Source organism: Branchiostoma lanceolatum, chromosome 1 (genome assembly GCF_035083965.1).
Source record: "Branchiostoma lanceolatum isolate klBraLanc5 chromosome 1, klBraLanc5.hap2, whole genome shotgun sequence".
Taxonomy (NCBI): Eukaryota; Metazoa; Chordata; class Leptocardii; order Amphioxiformes; family Branchiostomatidae; genus Branchiostoma; species Branchiostoma lanceolatum.
This window is the reverse complement of record NC_089722.1, coordinates 6,987,049-7,004,172: the sequence shown is the minus strand read 5'-3', so window position 1 is coordinate 7,004,172 and position 17,124 is coordinate 6,987,049. Positions and strand designations below refer to the sequence as shown.

General features: G+C 41.9%; 1 protein-coding gene across 6 annotated transcripts in view; it reads left to right on the top strand.

The window, feature by feature from the left end:
* Positions 1-17,124, top strand: part of LOC136430181 (cilia- and flagella-associated protein 47-like) — a 40,328-nt gene that overhangs the window by 12,204 nt on the left and 11,000 nt on the right. For 4 of the 6 annotated variants that reach the window (XM_066420754.1, XM_066420833.1, XM_066420665.1 and 1 more), the window contains 27 exons: positions 328-478; positions 900-994; positions 1,242-1,511; positions 2,097-2,138; positions 2,622-2,823; positions 3,199-3,397; positions 3,788-4,009; positions 4,472-4,583; positions 5,041-5,200; positions 5,509-5,752; positions 6,467-6,700; positions 7,178-7,328; positions 7,775-7,876; positions 8,253-8,448; positions 9,238-9,335; positions 9,933-10,049; positions 10,596-10,730; positions 11,266-11,529; positions 11,950-12,173; positions 12,713-12,786; positions 13,125-13,273; positions 13,646-13,757; positions 14,645-14,817; positions 15,223-15,346; positions 15,789-15,947; positions 16,351-16,556; positions 16,971-17,114. In XM_066420754.1, coding sequence (XP_066276851.1) covers positions 328-478; positions 900-994; positions 1,242-1,511; positions 2,097-2,138; positions 2,622-2,823; positions 3,199-3,397; positions 3,788-4,009; positions 4,472-4,583; positions 5,041-5,200; positions 5,509-5,752; positions 6,467-6,700; positions 7,178-7,328; positions 7,775-7,876; positions 8,253-8,448; positions 9,238-9,335; positions 9,933-10,049; positions 10,596-10,730; positions 11,266-11,529; positions 11,950-12,173; positions 12,713-12,786; positions 13,125-13,273; positions 13,646-13,757; positions 14,645-14,817; positions 15,223-15,346; positions 15,789-15,947; positions 16,351-16,556; positions 16,971-17,114 — 4,359 coding nt within the window. The remainder of the gene's footprint in view (positions 1-327; positions 479-899; positions 995-1,241; positions 1,512-2,096; positions 2,139-2,621; positions 2,824-3,198; positions 3,398-3,787; positions 4,010-4,471; positions 4,584-5,040; positions 5,201-5,508; positions 5,753-6,466; positions 6,701-7,177; positions 7,329-7,774; positions 7,877-8,252; positions 8,449-9,237; positions 9,336-9,932; positions 10,050-10,595; positions 10,731-11,265; positions 11,530-11,949; positions 12,174-12,712; positions 12,787-13,124; positions 13,274-13,645; positions 13,758-14,644; positions 14,818-15,222; positions 15,347-15,788; positions 15,948-16,350; positions 16,557-16,970; positions 17,115-17,124) is intronic. The other 2 variants (XM_066421008.1, XM_066420919.1) reach the window with 2 other exon arrangements.

Here is a 17,124-nt window from a genome sequence, read left to right as displayed (position 1 = left end):
CCACTATTTGGGATTTTGTGGTCTAGTGCGGTCCAGCTTTTATAAGTGTTCTGCCAGGTCACATAGATCCGCCAGCTTGAAAGCATCTTTCTAAAGAGATCTCCAATAGAATGTCCCCCAGTATAATACACTATTTGTGCAAACCTAGGGCTGCTGCACTAGATATCTCTCATACACACTGCTTTTAAAAGTGGCGGACATATGTAGCCTGGCGGATAAATGTTAATGGCGGTCGCACTTCAGTATGTGATAGCCCCTAACCAAACAGTTTCCAACATACAACAATACAAGTGCACTTACCAGATGTGTGACTATTTGTTCCTGCAGAAAGAGTTCAAGTTGGGAGGAGTGTTCTGTGGCTCCCAGTTCACCATCCCGTTTGTGCTTGGGAACCTGACCAGGACCAAGACTAAGGCTGAGTTCGACCTGACCAGATACATGGACTTCAGGATCAACTTTCTCAAGGAAGACTTGGAGAGTAAGTTTTGTTAGAAATATGATTTTTTTAAATCAATTCATTCATGGCATGTCTTTCAGGTACATTTTGAATCCTAGATAAATTAGTTATACTTGGCCTGGTTTATTCTGGCAACTTTGTTTGGAACAAGTTTGGAAAACGCTTCTTCAAATTTAATGTCACTTTCTTGTTAGGTAGACTTAATATATACAGGGAAGTTTCGCATATCATTTGATACAGCAGCCAAATGAATTATCATCATCATCAGTCCCGCACTATCTTTTTTTGTAACATATGATTTATGCAGTCACACTTTGTTTGAGATCCCAAACTTCTTTGAATGTGTCCTAGTTTCCAACCGTGTAAATGACAAAATTTAATGCTGTTTTGTAACATGGTGGCTTGAGTCATGACAGTAACATGTTCCCCCTTTCCTATACAGTTGATCCGATCGACCCCTTGACCCCAGGGATGTACCGTATCATGCTGGAGGGGGAGGAGATTGTGCCGTGTGAGCTCGTGTTCAGTCCTACAGAGGTGAGATGCCTGACAATGATATGTAATCAAACAAGTGACAACAGAAACTTTTAAAGGCACTTTTGACCCTTTTTCTGAGTTTCGTATTGTATGAATCTATGATAAAATTCCAAAATATTGAGTCATTCATCTTGAAAAAAATCCAAATTATTGGGTAAGCTTTCCAAAAATTAATTACGTTTTCCAATAGCCAACAAAAATGTTTCGTCATATATTCTTAACAAAATGAAATTTTTCTCCCACACAGGTTGCCTCGTATGATTTCCTAATGCCAGTCCACATCAACGCCATGGACGCCCCCAGCCCCACCCCCAGCTCCTTCCCCCCCACCCCTGCCCCCTCTGTCCAACACATCATCCCTCCGCGCATCATCGAGGTTTCCATAGCAACCCCTCGGAGGCGTATCCTAGCAACAGCCCTGAGGCAGCCGCTACAAGTGTCGAACTTGAACCTGGAGTTTTACCTTCCTCCTGGATTCATGGAGCTGGGCATCGCTTCTGATGTGGGACAGAGAGGGGTGAGTGGGTTATCAACACAAAGTTGGATGGATATTTTTGTATATGTGATATTTTCAGGTGAACTTGATGTTGCTTTGCTTGTTAGTCTGGCAGACTAATAAGCACAGAAACATCAAGGTCACCTGACCTCTGGAGTATCTTATTGTGGAGACATTTTATTATTACGGGTAGTTTAATTGAAGAAGTATTCTTTTATGAAGGTGTTGTCTGTCAAGAACTTTTCTAGACCATTTTGTCATGCCAAAAAGTTAACCATACTTTTTCACCTCCAAAGTAAGCTGTTTGTAATGACTAATTAATTTATTTTCTGTGTTGTACCTTTGTAACAATTCCTTGATTGAACTAACTTTTTATCACAGGACTAATAATATCTAAAAAAATGGCTTCTTTGTCATTCTGCTACCTTGCTGCCATAAGACATTTTGCTTTAAGTGTTGCACCCTTTTCTGTATAAAATTATTTTTTAAGTGCTATCTCATTTGACTTTCATAATCAAAATTACAACACTGGCTAACTCTTGTGTGTTTAATTTGCTGCTTGACCTTGCCTGACCTCTGCATCCCTCCCTCCCTGCTTGCCTCCAGTCTGACAGCGCTGCTTCCCAGGTCCAGAAACACATAGAGCAGGTTAGACGGCTTTCAGAGCGGTGTAGAGACAGATGTGGTGGTTGACTACTTAGGACAATCAAAGTAGACAAACACAGTAGTTGTACACTTACAGCATGTCACTTTTATAGTTTTTATACCATGCATTAGACACAAGAAGGATCATGACCAAATACTCAATAGAGAAAAAGGAAACCAACATCTTTATAAGCTGCAGAACTGAACAAAATTTTACTGCCATGAAATAATCGTGATCCTTCCTGGTTCGTTTTTCGAAACGTCCACCATTGGACACCCTGTGATGAATCTTAGCTTGTAGTCATGATGATAAAATTAGTTAGGTGCACATATGGGGCTATCAGGTTTAAGGGAAAGAAAGGTGCTATTTTTTTTGCTGCCCAAATAGATAGCTTAGCTTCTTAAGACCAGCAATCAAAACCAATCCAACAAAGTTATTAACATTTTTCCTAATAACGTTTTTCTTTCTTCTTTGTTCACCTTTAGTACACAGTCCTTGTGAACAACAGCCCCTCCCCTATCACATGGGGGCTGGACCTGGAGGCCTGTAAGTCGGAGGCCCTGGAAGAAGGGACCTTCAAGTTCCTGGGGCCGGGAGGAGTACCCTTCGTGAACTACCGGGAGAAAGGGATAGAGGGCACTCTTCAGCCTGGAGAGACATATGAGCTGGGGGTGCTGTTCTGTCCAAGTAAGAACAAATCATGAAACTTTGTTTTTGATAACAAAAGTACAGAGACTTTTGTAGTCAGGTATCTATAGTTCTACAGAATTCCACAGAATCTAGAGTTCTATAGAACCTACAGTTCTACAGAATCTAATGTTCTACAGAATCTTAAGTTCTACTGAATCCACCATTCTACAGAATCTACAGTTCTATAGAATCTACAGCTTTACAGAATGTAAAGTTCTTCTAAATCTACAGTTCTATAGAATCTACAGATTGCTGATAATCAAAAATGAATATATGCACAGAATCTCTGTCTATAACAGAATTTAAATTCAATGTCTGCATATAGTCTTTTAATAGATGTTAACATTTTGCCGTTTTCTTAATTCCACGTAGACTGCCCCGGACAGTTCTATGCCAGGGTCCCTATCATCCTAAACGGCAAACGGGAGCTTCCGTACCAGTACCTGCAGCTCAGGGGTAACATGAGGTCCCCCAGAGTGACCTTCGACCCCCTGCAAGTGGTGCTGATGCCGGTGCCCCTGGCTACCGAGGTGTCAGCAGAGTTCAGCATCGTGGCATCTGCCTACACAAGGTGAGTTGACGGGCCTTTATTTTGTCAGGTCCATGGCTACATGGCTTAGCTTATGAAAATCGTACCCGTATTTTTGAAGCCAGAGTTTTTTGTAATAGAATAGAGCAGTTGATTGTCAAAAAGTCACAGGCAAATACATGATTGAAGCAAAGATTGATTGTCACAATACTGTTTTTGGTTACTATATTTTTGCACTTGACACAGACAACGTGTGTCTGTATTACAAACAGTTTTTCTAGACTGATTAATGTTTGTATTTTGACCAAGTTACCAACTTGTAAGATGGCAAATTCTACATCTTACAAGGTTGCACAGTTGGTTTAACATAGAATAGCTACACAATTATCACTGTACTAATTTACTGACTAACATACAATCATCCCCTCCTAGGCCCTCCTCTATCAAAGTGGAAATCCCAGACATTGAGTTGGATGACGGGAGCGTGGCGTCTGTTCTGAAGGTTGACTTTCCAAAAGGACAGAACATCCAGCCGTGTTCGCAGGATGCGGGACAGGAGGAACCGTTCGTCTTCCCGTGTGTTGTCACGTTCGCCTCCCCACGACCCGTCTCCTTCAGCCAGCCACTCACCTTTGTGGACGATGAAGGGAGAAGGTTAGTTGTGAGCATTTGAAGCTTAAAAACATGCAAAAAAAAACATGGATTGATATACTTTTTTACTTAATTTTGTGAAAGATGGGGGTGGGATGGGAATGGAGGGGAAAGGAGGTGTTTGTAGTGTTTTGATTATGTGGTTGAAACAATTTGGTAGTGCAGTAGTAATACAATGGAAATGCACATTCATGTGATGGAGTTTAATGGAGAGGTCACTTCAAAAATCACGAAAATGAAGTGTGCACAAATATTTCAAGATTAGCTGTACAGAGCACATTCATGTTGGTAGTGGACAAGGACTGGGCTCACTTTATATTATACTATACTGCAATGTCATTGCATGGTTAGAGCTAAGAGAGGTGCATACTCGAGACCGTCCAGTCTCGACATATGCAAGTAAGTAAGCAAGAGGTGCATACAACATGAATGTACATGTAACCAATATGTTTTGTTATGTCCCAGCTTTACCTTCCACGTGAGTGCTACAGCAGACAACTGTGTGCTGAGTAACTACCCATTCCTCGCCAAGCACCGCACCGACCATCACATCATCCGCAATGAGGAGGAGACAAGGGTAGGTCTGGTAGCTGGGGACATAGATTCTCAACAACAATGAGGATTTCAGCACTAGGGACAGTCATCAACTAGTACTGTAACAGTCACACGAGAATAATGGCTGGATATGGCAGAGAAGTTGATGATGTTAAAGTTTGAATGAGAGAGAAAGAAAGTCATTTTAGATATGTCCAGTCTGGGCATGTTTACTAATAATTGACATTATTATCAATGGATCAATTGATAATCAATCACTGGCTTCTTCAATTTACATGTAGTTATACATGTATCCTCAAACTTTCTAAAAACCCTCATACTACAATGTAGTATGAGAGTTTTTAGAAAGTTTGAGGATACATGTAGTTTGGTACCAAATTGAATACCACAAAATCATGTTTTCAATAATCTTAAACAACAATATTCATAATGTGTGAAGCCTACAAAAGTCTAATTTCAATTTTTTTATTTTCTCCTAGGAAATTGTAGTTCGTGAGGGGACTGGTGCGCTGGGCGAGGCTGTGATCATCCCGACAGCCTCCCCGCGGCGCCCCTCTACCCGCGGCAGCACCACAGGCACGAGTACCGCCTTTGGGATGAGCAGCTCCAGCTACGAGGACACATCCAACAGTGTAACAGGTATGTCTGTCTTTCTTTAGATGTAGATTTTTAATTAATCATTAGTTTTAACTGTTAATCAAGCAATTATATTCTTCTGTATAGGGGTGGTTACAGGTATATGGTACTGGTATGTCTTGCTGGACCTGTCTGAAATAAATGGCCGAAAAAAATAAGTGGGCTGGTTTTAGCCCAATCACAAAATGAACTGTAATGACACGCAGTCACACGTTTTGGGGCTTCCCTGTCCAAGAAAGTCCATGAAAATAGCAATGTAGGCCAAATTTGGGGGTTCATTCTAAATTTGAATTTCTAACTGCCTCTTACAGGTGACACCTATCCCAGCAGCCCCCGGGAGGGCGCGGTGCCCCAGCTGCCCGCCGCGGACTCGGAGATCCAGCAAGAGCGACAGGAGGCCGCATCGCGCTCGCTGGGGTCCGCTGCGTTTCCCGAGGAGGACTCGGAGGAAGGGATCTTCCACGGGGAGGTGTCGCTGTCGGCACAGCGCTGGTTCTCCATGCACGGGTGGCCAGGAGGACCCTTCCCCATCAGCATACCACAGTCCCTTAGGAAGTAAGTTCTACCAAATGACAGTTACCCAAGCAACTAGATAAATTTGGAAATGGTCAGACGTTTCAGACAACATTTTCAGAATACTGATAAACCAGTTTTTAACTTTGTAATTCTAATACACTGTTCTTTATCCAGATGTCTCACTTGCAATACCTATTCTGATAGCAGGCCTGCTATTAGGCTACTTTTACTTATACTTACTAACATCACAAAATGCTCCTACTAAGTGCTTAAGTTCTTTCTGTCTCTGTCTTTCTGCCTCAAAGGAAGGGACAAGCATTCAAAAGGTACCACACTCTTTGTGTATGATTATTGTACATTGCAAAGAATGTTAAAGCCGGTTCTGTATTTTTTTAGGATTCTTAACCATCCTTTTTGGTGTTGATAGTTTCTGATGTAAGGAAGAAGTGGTGTACGTGTAGGTTTGCTCCCCTAGCAGCTTGTTGTGATAGTATATAACCACTATTGTTTTGTACCAGGGGTGTAACCAGAATGTGTTTTAGGATATTTGTGATTTTGAGCCCCCTAGAGTGTGACCTTGGAACTGCAGCAGATCTTTTGTCCAGGACATGCTGGGGTCTTGTTGTGATAATGTTTAACTACAGACTATTGTATTGTACCAGGGGTGTAACCAGAATGCACAGGAAGTGGTGTAGGTTTTCTCCCCCTAGCAGCTTGTTGGGATAATGTATAACCACTACTTCCTTGTACCAGGGGTGTAACCAGGATGCACACCGACCCAGACGAGCGCAGCAAGGTCACGTCCCGCGGCGGCAGCTGGGACGCCTCCAGTCTCAAGAAGGAGATCAAGACGGTGTATGACATGATCACGCACCTGAGCGGCCGGCCGGTCCCGGGGATCCCCATCAACCAGCCGCTGCCCGTGGACCCCACAGAACGGGTCCTCCAGCTGCACTGGCAACACGCAACTCTCCTCACTTTCATCAAGTAAGCAATGTTTTTCCTTAGGATGGTCTCAAAATACGATTGAACATGAATAGGAGCCGCTTAATCAAAAAGCTTTTAAAAAATTGCACTTGGAGTTAGATGAGAAGGTCTTACAAGTGTTGAAATTTTTCATGCAACTCTCCTCACTTTCATTAAGTAAGCAATTTCTCCATAGGATGGTCTCAAAATACGATGGATATGATATGGTTAGCAACCCTGCCTCTTGAACTAGAAGCCGTGAGTTTGATTCAGGCTGTGTCGCTTACCCGACATGCATGCTACTGGAAAGGTTGCAGTCCTTAGGACAGGACATTAAGCCATGGTCCACTGTTCATTCTGCTTGTCGAAAAGAGCTATGAGAAATTCCCCGGTGCAATGAACCTGTGAATATGGTATATAGCATCCGTCTTCTCTGTCACAACCAGTGGAAGAACTCTTTATTGAGCTAAACTGGATTGATATCACTTTCACTTCCAGGAGCCAAGGCGGCTGTGTTGCGTCCATCCGCCCTGAGTACCTGATGGAGCCTGAGGACTTCCGCTGGTGGGTGAAGGTCCAGGCCAGGAACAGGGCGAAGGAGGAGAGGAGGAGCAGGGAGATGGCTGCCGCTGCAGGGATAGAGCCTGAGGTCAGATAAAAAAGAGTCGTTTATGTCGTTTTTTACGTTTTTTGGACTTTTTTAGTCGCTGCAGAGATAGAGCCTGAGGTCAGAGAAACAATGAAGTTAAGACGTTTATGGTGTGATTTTTGCTACAGTGAGTCATTTTAAGTTTGTGGGGACTAAATGTCATGTTAAGAGGGGAAAGAAGATATTCTCAGTGTTTTGAATTTTAGGTTGAAACAATGCAGTAGTAGAGCAGTAAATTTTTGTACTACAGAGCACATGTTTGCTGTGTGATGAGTTTGAGAAGAGACTTCACTGCAAAAACCGGCCGCAAAGATAAAACCAGTGCAAGTATTTTTTTTATTTACAGTAGGACTTAAACTTGAGCTACGACCTTTGTCATACTTGGATGGTTGTACCAGGGGTTGGGTGTGGAAACTTATATTGTATCTTTTCTCTTTCCTGTACAGTTGACGTTTGAGGAGGAAGCTGAGAGGCGTGAGTTGGAGGAGGTTCTGTTCGAGTCGGTGTCCAAGAAAGCCTGGAGTGACGTGCTGCTTCAGCTGCTCAAGGTCAGTGAAGGACATTTATTATTTTGTACTTGATGCCTTTTCATAGATTTATGCTTTCTATACAGGTATTCTGTAACCAGTATTTGCTATTTTAGAGTTTTCTTCTGTTGTCTACAACACTCATGGTCAACTAAAACTTAACATTTCGAGACTGATTTTAATGGTTATTCTTTTTAGAATCTAGTTATACGAAATTTTGTTCATGTACTTAATTTTGATTGTCCCAATAACTGTTTACCCTCGAAAATCAGCTATGCTGCTTGAGAGTCTGTGCAGTGTACTGCCACATAGCTAGTCCCATCCTAGACCTTTCCTCTGACTCTTTCCCAGGTTCATATGACCTCTGAACTCACACACTTTGTGTTCTCCTTCCCAGGTACTTGTGCTGTCCAGAATCACCCCCAGACAGTTCAAGAACATCCCCCTCCCCATCAAGGACATCCCCCTCCCCACGGTGAACCCTGACCCCCTGGCCAGTAACATTTACAGTGTGGGGGAGAGAATCCTGCTAGCATGGCTCAACCACTACTACGAACACATGAGGCACAAGGTCTGGGCTGACTGTGACAAAGGTAAGAATGCGAAAGGCGATAATTTGCAGATAACTGACATAAAAGGTAGTACGTAACGAGTAATGAATGAACAGTTTACGTCAATGAAGGTTAGATATCCAGGTAATGAGATACGCAAGGTAACAGTTACTGAAGCAACTGGATAAAATTTGGAAACTTTTGAAATTTTGTCCGTTTTAGTCAGTTGCTTGAGTAACTGTTACCTTGCAAATAAACAGTGTCTTTACTAGTTGTTCAGGTTATTTGATTGATTAGTTTGTAGTTGGTTGTTTACTTCCTTGAATAGTCTACTTGTTGGATGGATTTTTTTCTTAAATCTAAAGGAACCAAATGCATACTCTGTTGACAATAGGCTGACTTAACACAAGGGAAATGGAAAATGAGAAAGTTCAACTATTGTACCTGAATTCTTTTCTTTGTTTTGTGTTACTCTAACAGGCGTATGGTTTCCATACCCATTCTGCCACATGAGTAGCAAAGGTAACAACATGAAATAACAAAAACTGCACTGAAAAGTTCCACCTGAGATGTTTGCTTCAGTGTGTTACCTTGAAGAGAAAAGGACATTGCTGAAATGTTCCTCACGATATTTTGCACTGAGGATGTGTTTTTGAAGCACATTTTGGCCTGTTTTTCTGTGGTAGCTTAAATGCAAGATCTGCAGTATGGAAAAGTGTTCACTTGAATGAGCATTTTGGCTGAAAATACACTTTTAGAACAACATTCTTCCTTGCAATGAAAAGCAAAAATATAACACCTTAAAATGGTTGTTCCTTTTGTTTCCACTAGGTGGCGTTCCTCCATCTCGCTGGGTGGTGAACTTTGACTTTGACCTGCTGGATGGACTGGTCCTGGGAGCTGTGCTGGCCGCACATGTTCCCTTCCTGGTATGTGTAACTTTTTATTTGATAATAAGACTCTTTGTACACAACTAAGTGTTCATTCCGGTTTACTTTTTGGACCGCATCTGTAAGCAGCAACACCTAGAGCTGCAGTGCAAAGTTCAGTCAGTCAAAGTTCCTTCCCGCACCAATGGTGCATAGGGTGGCGCCCATCTCCGTTTCAGTAGCCCTTGGGCCACACAACTCTGTGCAGTCACTACAGCAGTGGGCTAGTCCACTGGTACTACAGCAGGGGGCTAGTCCACTGGTAAGCAGTGCAAAGTTAACCAGTCAAAATTGCCCTGAGGTAGGTGATTTTGCAATAATCAATGTCTGAGAAAACTTCCTAGTATGCTGAAATGATATCTATGTTGCTGATGGTAAAAAAATTGTTGCTAAAAAATTTTATCCAGTTGCTTGAGTAACTATTTTCCACATAATGTTGCTGTTGTTTTCTGCTGCATTTTTGTAAACTAAAACTGGAAACCTTTGTGAAAAAAATACATCGGTCAAGACAAAAAGACAAAAACAAAATGAGAAAAGTTCACAGGAAAGCTGTAATACGTAGAATGTTCTGATATGGTATACTGTATACTTTTTCAGATCAAGACCCATCTGAACAGTATGTACACCCACCCCTCTACCCCAGAGCAGTGTCTACACAACGCACTCAAAATCACCAGTGCCTTCAAGACCATCGGACTGGACTATGACATACAGGTGAGATATGTACATTTTACCATTACATTTTATCAATGTCATCTTGTGACTATCCTAATTTCTGCAGCAGATGTGTGGAATTTGGTTGTTTGACACATTCAGCCTAATATTTGTCAATAGGAGCAAATTAGGACGAAGGAAAATTTTGACAAAAAAATGTATCGTTTTCGTTCTTGACTGCCAAAACTTATATCCCAGTAAATATAACGTCTACTAACGTAATTCAACCAGGTGACACTTATCCACTACCCTAAAAATGCATCTATAGAGATCTCTAATTCAACATCTCCAAGTATAATGCACTCATGTATATCTAACTTGTACATACCTGTGGGTGCTACACTAGAGATCTCTTATACACACGGTTTTTCAAAGTATGGATACATGTGTATGTAACCCAGCAGATAGAAATGAACAGAGGTTAGATATAGAATCATATTGAATACAGCTTTACCAATTTAATTTTTGCTCAAAAATCTCTATCTAAAGAATCAAATCATATCTGAAAATGTACAAAGATCACAGGAATTTTTTTTATTTTCCCAGGCTATTGACATCACAGACCCGAACCCAGTGGCCATGTTACTGCTGTGCGTGCATCTGTACCAGCGCCTGCCTCACTATCTCCCCAAGGCTACCGTGGAGTTTGTGGGATCTCTGCACGCCACAGTGCAGAAAGAGGTGGGAATGGTCATGATATAGAGGACTATTTCATGTTTATAACTAGTTTGTAAGTGCTGTTACAGTAACAATACTTCAGCACCAAAGACAGGGACAGTTTGACATCAAAATGAGGGCTACTGTGGAGTTTGTGGGATCTCTGCAGAAAGAGGTGGGAACTTCCCTGATACAAAAGGACTATTTTGTGTTTGTAATTATAACAATAACAATAACTGTAACAATACTTCAGTACCAAGGACAGGGACATTTTGACATCAAAATTCTTCACTGATTAATGTCTATTATTGTACAAAATTGCATTGGGATCTTTCCCATTTGAATTGTATTTGTATGAAGTCTTGCCTCATTAAAAGGACATTTTGAAATAAGATTATGAGTTCTGCAATCCAAGAAGCTCAGGTGTATTGTCAATTCTAATACCTTACGGTAAGAAAATATAAACCTTTGATCTACCACCCAATGATTGACATGGTTCTAAACTTATCCCAGTAGATATACATGTAACATCTACTAACATAACATGAATGTTATCCAGGTGCGTTTAACCAACCCCAGCTCAAAGCCTCTGATCTATCACCCGATGATCGCCGGACGAGATGCCCGTGACTTCCTCATCCCCAAGGCGGAGGCCATCGCTGTCCCGCCGCGTGGAAGCCACAACCTTCCCGTGGAGTTTACCAGTCGACTCCTGCGACCTGCAGAGGCCGTGTTGGTGCTGGTGGGGCGCAGGGCGGGCGCCGCCGTTGGATCCACTCTCGTGTTTAACCTCAGAACGCTAGTGGACAACATCACGCCTAAGGTGATAGATTTGGCCTTTGCACTTTAAGGCTATACTATTCAAACTTGGGGGGGGGAGAGGGTCAGGAAATCTTTAGCCTCCCTTGTTTGTTATGTTTTTTTGCCTGGCTTGTTGCTTGCTTTATTAAAAGATGGCTGTTTGTTTTTTTAATCGGATAAAACAAACTGCATAAATGATTACTTAGGATCTACATGGCATCGGCTGCTAGAAGATATAACTATGGCCCCCTAGCAGCTCCCCGTCAAAATTGCAGCAAACGTTCAAATTATAAAGGACATCAATACTACATGTACCTTATCAGATCTGTTACCCACTGCCTGTGCTGTTTTGTGTTGAGTGTATTTTGCCCGGTTGTTTGTGCTGCATGCAGCTGTTGTGGCTTTGCTATAACTCTCTCCCCACCTGCTGCATCACCTGCAGTCTTTCTCTAACAAACAGGGCCACATCAAGATCGAGTCCCCCTGCTACGAGCTGTACAGGTGCAAGCTGAACGTCACCAACCCGTTCGACGAGCCGGGAGAATTCCGTATCGTTCTGGTGGAAGCGCGCGAGCCCTTCCCTTCGCCCAAGGTCAAGAAGGCAGCCTCTCAGAAGAGCAACTCGGCAAAGTCGATGAAGAAAATCAAGTCCAAAATTGATCATGGGTGAGTAAAGATAGCATCTCATTTTCAACATGTTGATAGGAGAATTTTGTTCGTGATGGAATAATCTTTTTTTGGAATACCATTAATTCTATAAAGTTATGAATTACCTAGAGTTATTTTAATTCAAGTTATTGAATATTTCCAAAGCGAGATCTCAGTTTTGTCTGTTAATAAATACTACCATGAAGACAGCATTTTGGGATGTGTTCTAAAAATGTGGTGTTTGTCCTTCTTTATCTTGCTTACCCCAACAAAAGAGGAGGACGGCATACACGAAGGTATTGTCACGTGTAATGGATGTATTTCTTTACAACTTTGTGTACAAATTCAGTGTTGTCCACATCACCAATAGTCTGTCACTGTAGGAATCGTAGAAGCTTGGGCAGTGTGTATTCTTGTAAATTCTTGCTCATGTATGTCATATTAGTAACAAAAGTATTTGTATGGTAAAGAATTAGCATAAGCAACATGTACCTATACATCAATGTTTTTTTGGACCTTTTTTTTGTTCATGTTTGTTTGTCATCATTTCACTACAGCCAGAAGATAGTGGATTCTCCTTCTCCTCCTCCTAATGATGAGAAAATTGAGATCACAGCAGCAGTGGAGAAATGTAAGTCTTTTTAATTCACTTGTACTTCAGCTTAGATTTATGTGAATACTATATGCCAAAATGTGGTCTTTGCTGAAGTTGAAAGATGCAAAGCTCATAAAACAATCATGCCAAAATCATAAGACATATCTAGTCACAAAATTGGTCATCAAAAAGACATGAAACAGAAGCTATTTGAACTTCAAGTGCCTAATCATATTTCATAGTGTACTGAATTTCATACAACTGGCATTTTGCTGTCTGGTAATGCTTAGACAACCTATTATATCCTCTTGTCCTAAAACTACATTGTACAATTTCCATGGTTTTAAGACTTATTTCTTTCCATTTCTCTACAGCCTCCACAGACAACACAGCCTTTGGCTCCTTCTTCAGTCCCAAGGGTTCCGTCCAGCTGGACGGGCGTGGCTCTGCGGAGGTGGAAATAGAGTTCCTTCCCTTCCAGACCGGGCATCGGCAGTGCTCCGTCCTCTTCATCAACGAGGAGGTGAGAGAGTCTTTTTCTTCCTTTTTTTTTAGATACTATTCCTCGTCCATGCACAGCACTTTATTCTAGTTGTATCACTTGGCGTTTCAAATATATCTAGTGGAGAAATACACAAAGTATTAACTTTTCACACTATTTCATAGTAGTGATATTTTATGGTGTCTATAAATCATAAATGTCTTAATCAGCATTCGATCAGCATGTTGATATACTTTGCACCATATTTGTACTTAGAAATTGTATTCTTACGTAGAAGTATTAGTTCATTACTATATTGAGATTTTCTTACGTTGGAAATGTTCTATCCTATGATTACATCCTGTGTGGTTAGTGATAGTGTGTCATCGTATTCGATGTGGAAACACTTTTCAGGTGGGAGAGTTCCTGTACTCCATCGAGGCATCCGCGGTGCTGCCGCTGCCGTCGGTGTTACCCTGGGTCCCCAGCCCGCACAGCGTCAGGATCAGCAGTGCAGCTGCCGCAGGTGTGTGTTGTTGTTTACTCTTTGTCATCATGCGTGGCGCAATGGTTAGAGCATTGGATTCAGAACCAATAGGTCCTAGGTTCGATGCTCACCATGCCCCCACGTTGACACTTTACACAATATTTCCTGGCGGTGGAGTGACACCCACCAAGCCACTTCGGCTAGTCTGTCTAAAAGTGTGCCAAAAAACACACTACGGATTTGGTTGCCAATGTGCCAACATCTAGCACAATTGCCACCAAGAACCGTACAAAAGAAAAATTATCACTATGCTTTATGATTATTGTAATTTATGATTACATTATGTATCAGATAAAATTTCCAACCGGCCCAAATCCTTTGCCCCCATCAAACAGGCTGCAGACTCCTCCCCAAGAGATGCAGTGCTCCTCTTCCAGGTCACATGATCTTGTTTCTGTGGTTCCCATGGCAACTGTTGTTGCTATCAAAGTTTAAAGTTTACACAGTGCAGTTTCAAATTTGATTGATTTTCAATGTTTTTGTACAAAAATGTCTCTGCCTCATTTAAGATAATAGTTGATTTTTTTAGTTTTTGAAATTTCAGATTGTTGAAAAGAAAACAAATTACCAAAGGCACATTTCCCACAATAAGCTAGTTTGTTTATAACATTTCCTTTAGAGAAATCTAAAAAGTGTACCATGTTTGCACTGACATCTTTGTGTACATGTCTCTTGAGTTCCTTATAAAGAGTCAGGTTTGAATACATTTCTATAATCAGTTGTTTTTAGTGCATAGGAGTTAAACTTTGTGCAACACAACTGTTGAATTCAAAGCTGGCAGTTGTTGGATGCTGCAATGTAGTTCAAAATAACATTATTATGCAATATTGTGCACAGATAATATAATTTCTGTGTGTTTATTGCAGGTAAGGGGAGGGGCCTGTTTGGCGGAGACGACCGAGTGATCTACTGGAAGTGTGAGAACAACTCCGTCCTGAAGGAGAACCTGGTCATCCCCATCACAAACGCCGCCCGGGAACGCTCCCTCGTCATCGCCGCGCAGCAGAGGATGTCCGAGTACGAGCGCGAGAGGAGAAAGGTGAGAATTCTTTTTTTTATTGTGGACACAAGTTCGTATCATTACAGTCATAGCCCAAAGGCTGAATAGATGTTGTGATATTACAATATATGACTGTGTACGATGATGTTAGCATGATAGATCAATATAAAGGTGATGGAACTTCATCTTGATTAGGTGAAAAGCTATGTTTGTCTTGGGCACCCCCCTAAAAAATTAAATGTTTTTACTGATATATTTTGGAAAATAGTGGAGTGACTGTAGACATGATAACTACAGTGGCAGTATCAGTAATTGTTTTAAGTTGGTTTCCCCAGAAATATGACAGATGTATAAAAAATGGACATCTACAGTTTATTACGAAGTTCCTTCAAACCAGGGCTGTGGAATGAAAGTGGAACCTCAATGTTGCCTTTCTGTTCCTAGGTTGCTGGTACTCTGGCCAGTGGAACAGTGACGGCGGCCATAGCAGCCATGGGTCTGCACGACCGCGTGGTGGATCGGTCTCAACACATCACAACCTCTCACATGCTCATCGCCCCTCCTGAAGGTACAGATTATTTGTGTTTCTGTTTGTTAATTTCTCTGCCCATGAGTATATTTCTGCCATCATTTGTAACAATGATAAAAAGCAGTATTGCGGCAAATGATGGACAAACATTATCTCACCATTGCTTAGTGGGAAAGAACTGTAGTCTTGTATAGTGGGACTTTTAATGTATCTTACTTCACTCTCCACCTTGTTACCTTGAAGTTCTCTACCTACAAGAATCAGACAAGCATGGTTGTGGGAGGATGATTTCAGTACCGAGGGCAGGTATGTTTGTGCATGGATGGTGTTCAGTACCAAGGACAAGTATGGTTGTGCATGGATGGTGTTCAGTATCGAGGGCAGGTATGGTTGTGTTTGAGTTATCATCATCATCATCCACTGCAAAAAAAAATCAACGAATGAACCTCTGTGCTTACTTATCTTACTTCCTATTTTTCAGGCACCACATTTAATGTACAGGTCAGCTCTCCACTGTTTGACGCCCCCATCCAGGTGTTCCTCCCCTCACCGCTCAACAACCGGCCCAAACCGGCTTCAGAGGTGGCCAGGGAGGGACCCAGGATCGAGAGGTCGGCAGCAGGGATTGTGGGAAACCAAGGTGAGCGACACTGTCACCATTTTCGAGGAATCACACAAACCATTGGACTTACAAGTGCCCCTGCTGTAGTGCTTGCATGGCTGTGTGGCCTAAGGGCTATAGAAATGGAGATGAGCACTACCATGATTATACACAATATCATATAGGACTAACATAAGAAGCATACTGTCCTGTTTAGTTCGAACAATGTAAAAAATTGTTGTTTCATTGTTTTAATATCATTGTTATCCACTGTAACAAACTGTACATAATTCAGGGAGGCACAAGCCTTTCCCTGCACTTGTAAGTTTGTGGTTTGAATAAATGAACAAATGAATCTGTCATACAAGCAAGGATTGCATTTCATCCATCTTTCCTTTGAATCTACTCCAATATGATTTTAATCTGTTTGTTTGTTCTGCAGGTGTGATTTTAGACGATGGAACCATCAATATCCCTATCAAGTTCCAGCCAAAGGGCGCAGGCCACTACCCCTGCCGCATCGTCCTCTTCGCTCCAAACGACGTTCGCGTCTTCCAGCTGGAGGTCATCGTGAACCCGGACGGCAGCGCTGCTGAACTGGAGTTCGTCACACCCGCACACCAGTCTGTGTCACAGGATATTCCCATCGTAAGTATTGTCTGTTAATAAACGCTGATTGGTTCATACAGTAGATTGCTGTGGTTTAAATGTTAGTAATCCCATTGCTGGATCACAAGCCTTTGAGATTTTTGCCTGTCTGTTACAGTACTGGTTGGCATTAGAGCCCATCAGAAGGAATATTTTAAACTACTGGTCCTATGATTAAGGAAAGCTTCCATTGGGCTTTCTAAATAACCCACTGCACTTTTTAACCTTCTTCCTGATAAGGTAGCATTGTCCCAATGTTAGTAACCCAAAATATGCTTGCTTCAGTTCCAAACATCGCTTGTACGGGTTGCAATTTGACCTCAGTAAATATACATTTCACTATCACAAAATACTTGTGGATGATTACTTTAGAACCCTTTTTCACTGTTTCTAAACCTGTTTTTCTTTTATTAGCACAATCCGACTCTCCATGACTGGGAGTTGAAGGCAGAGCTGGAAGGAGATGGGTTCTACGGACCCCCCCTGATGCTGGCCCGCGCACAGCAAACAACTCTCTACCCCCTCATGTTCAGGCCAGTCCTGGAGTGTCTGTCACTGGTAGGTACTT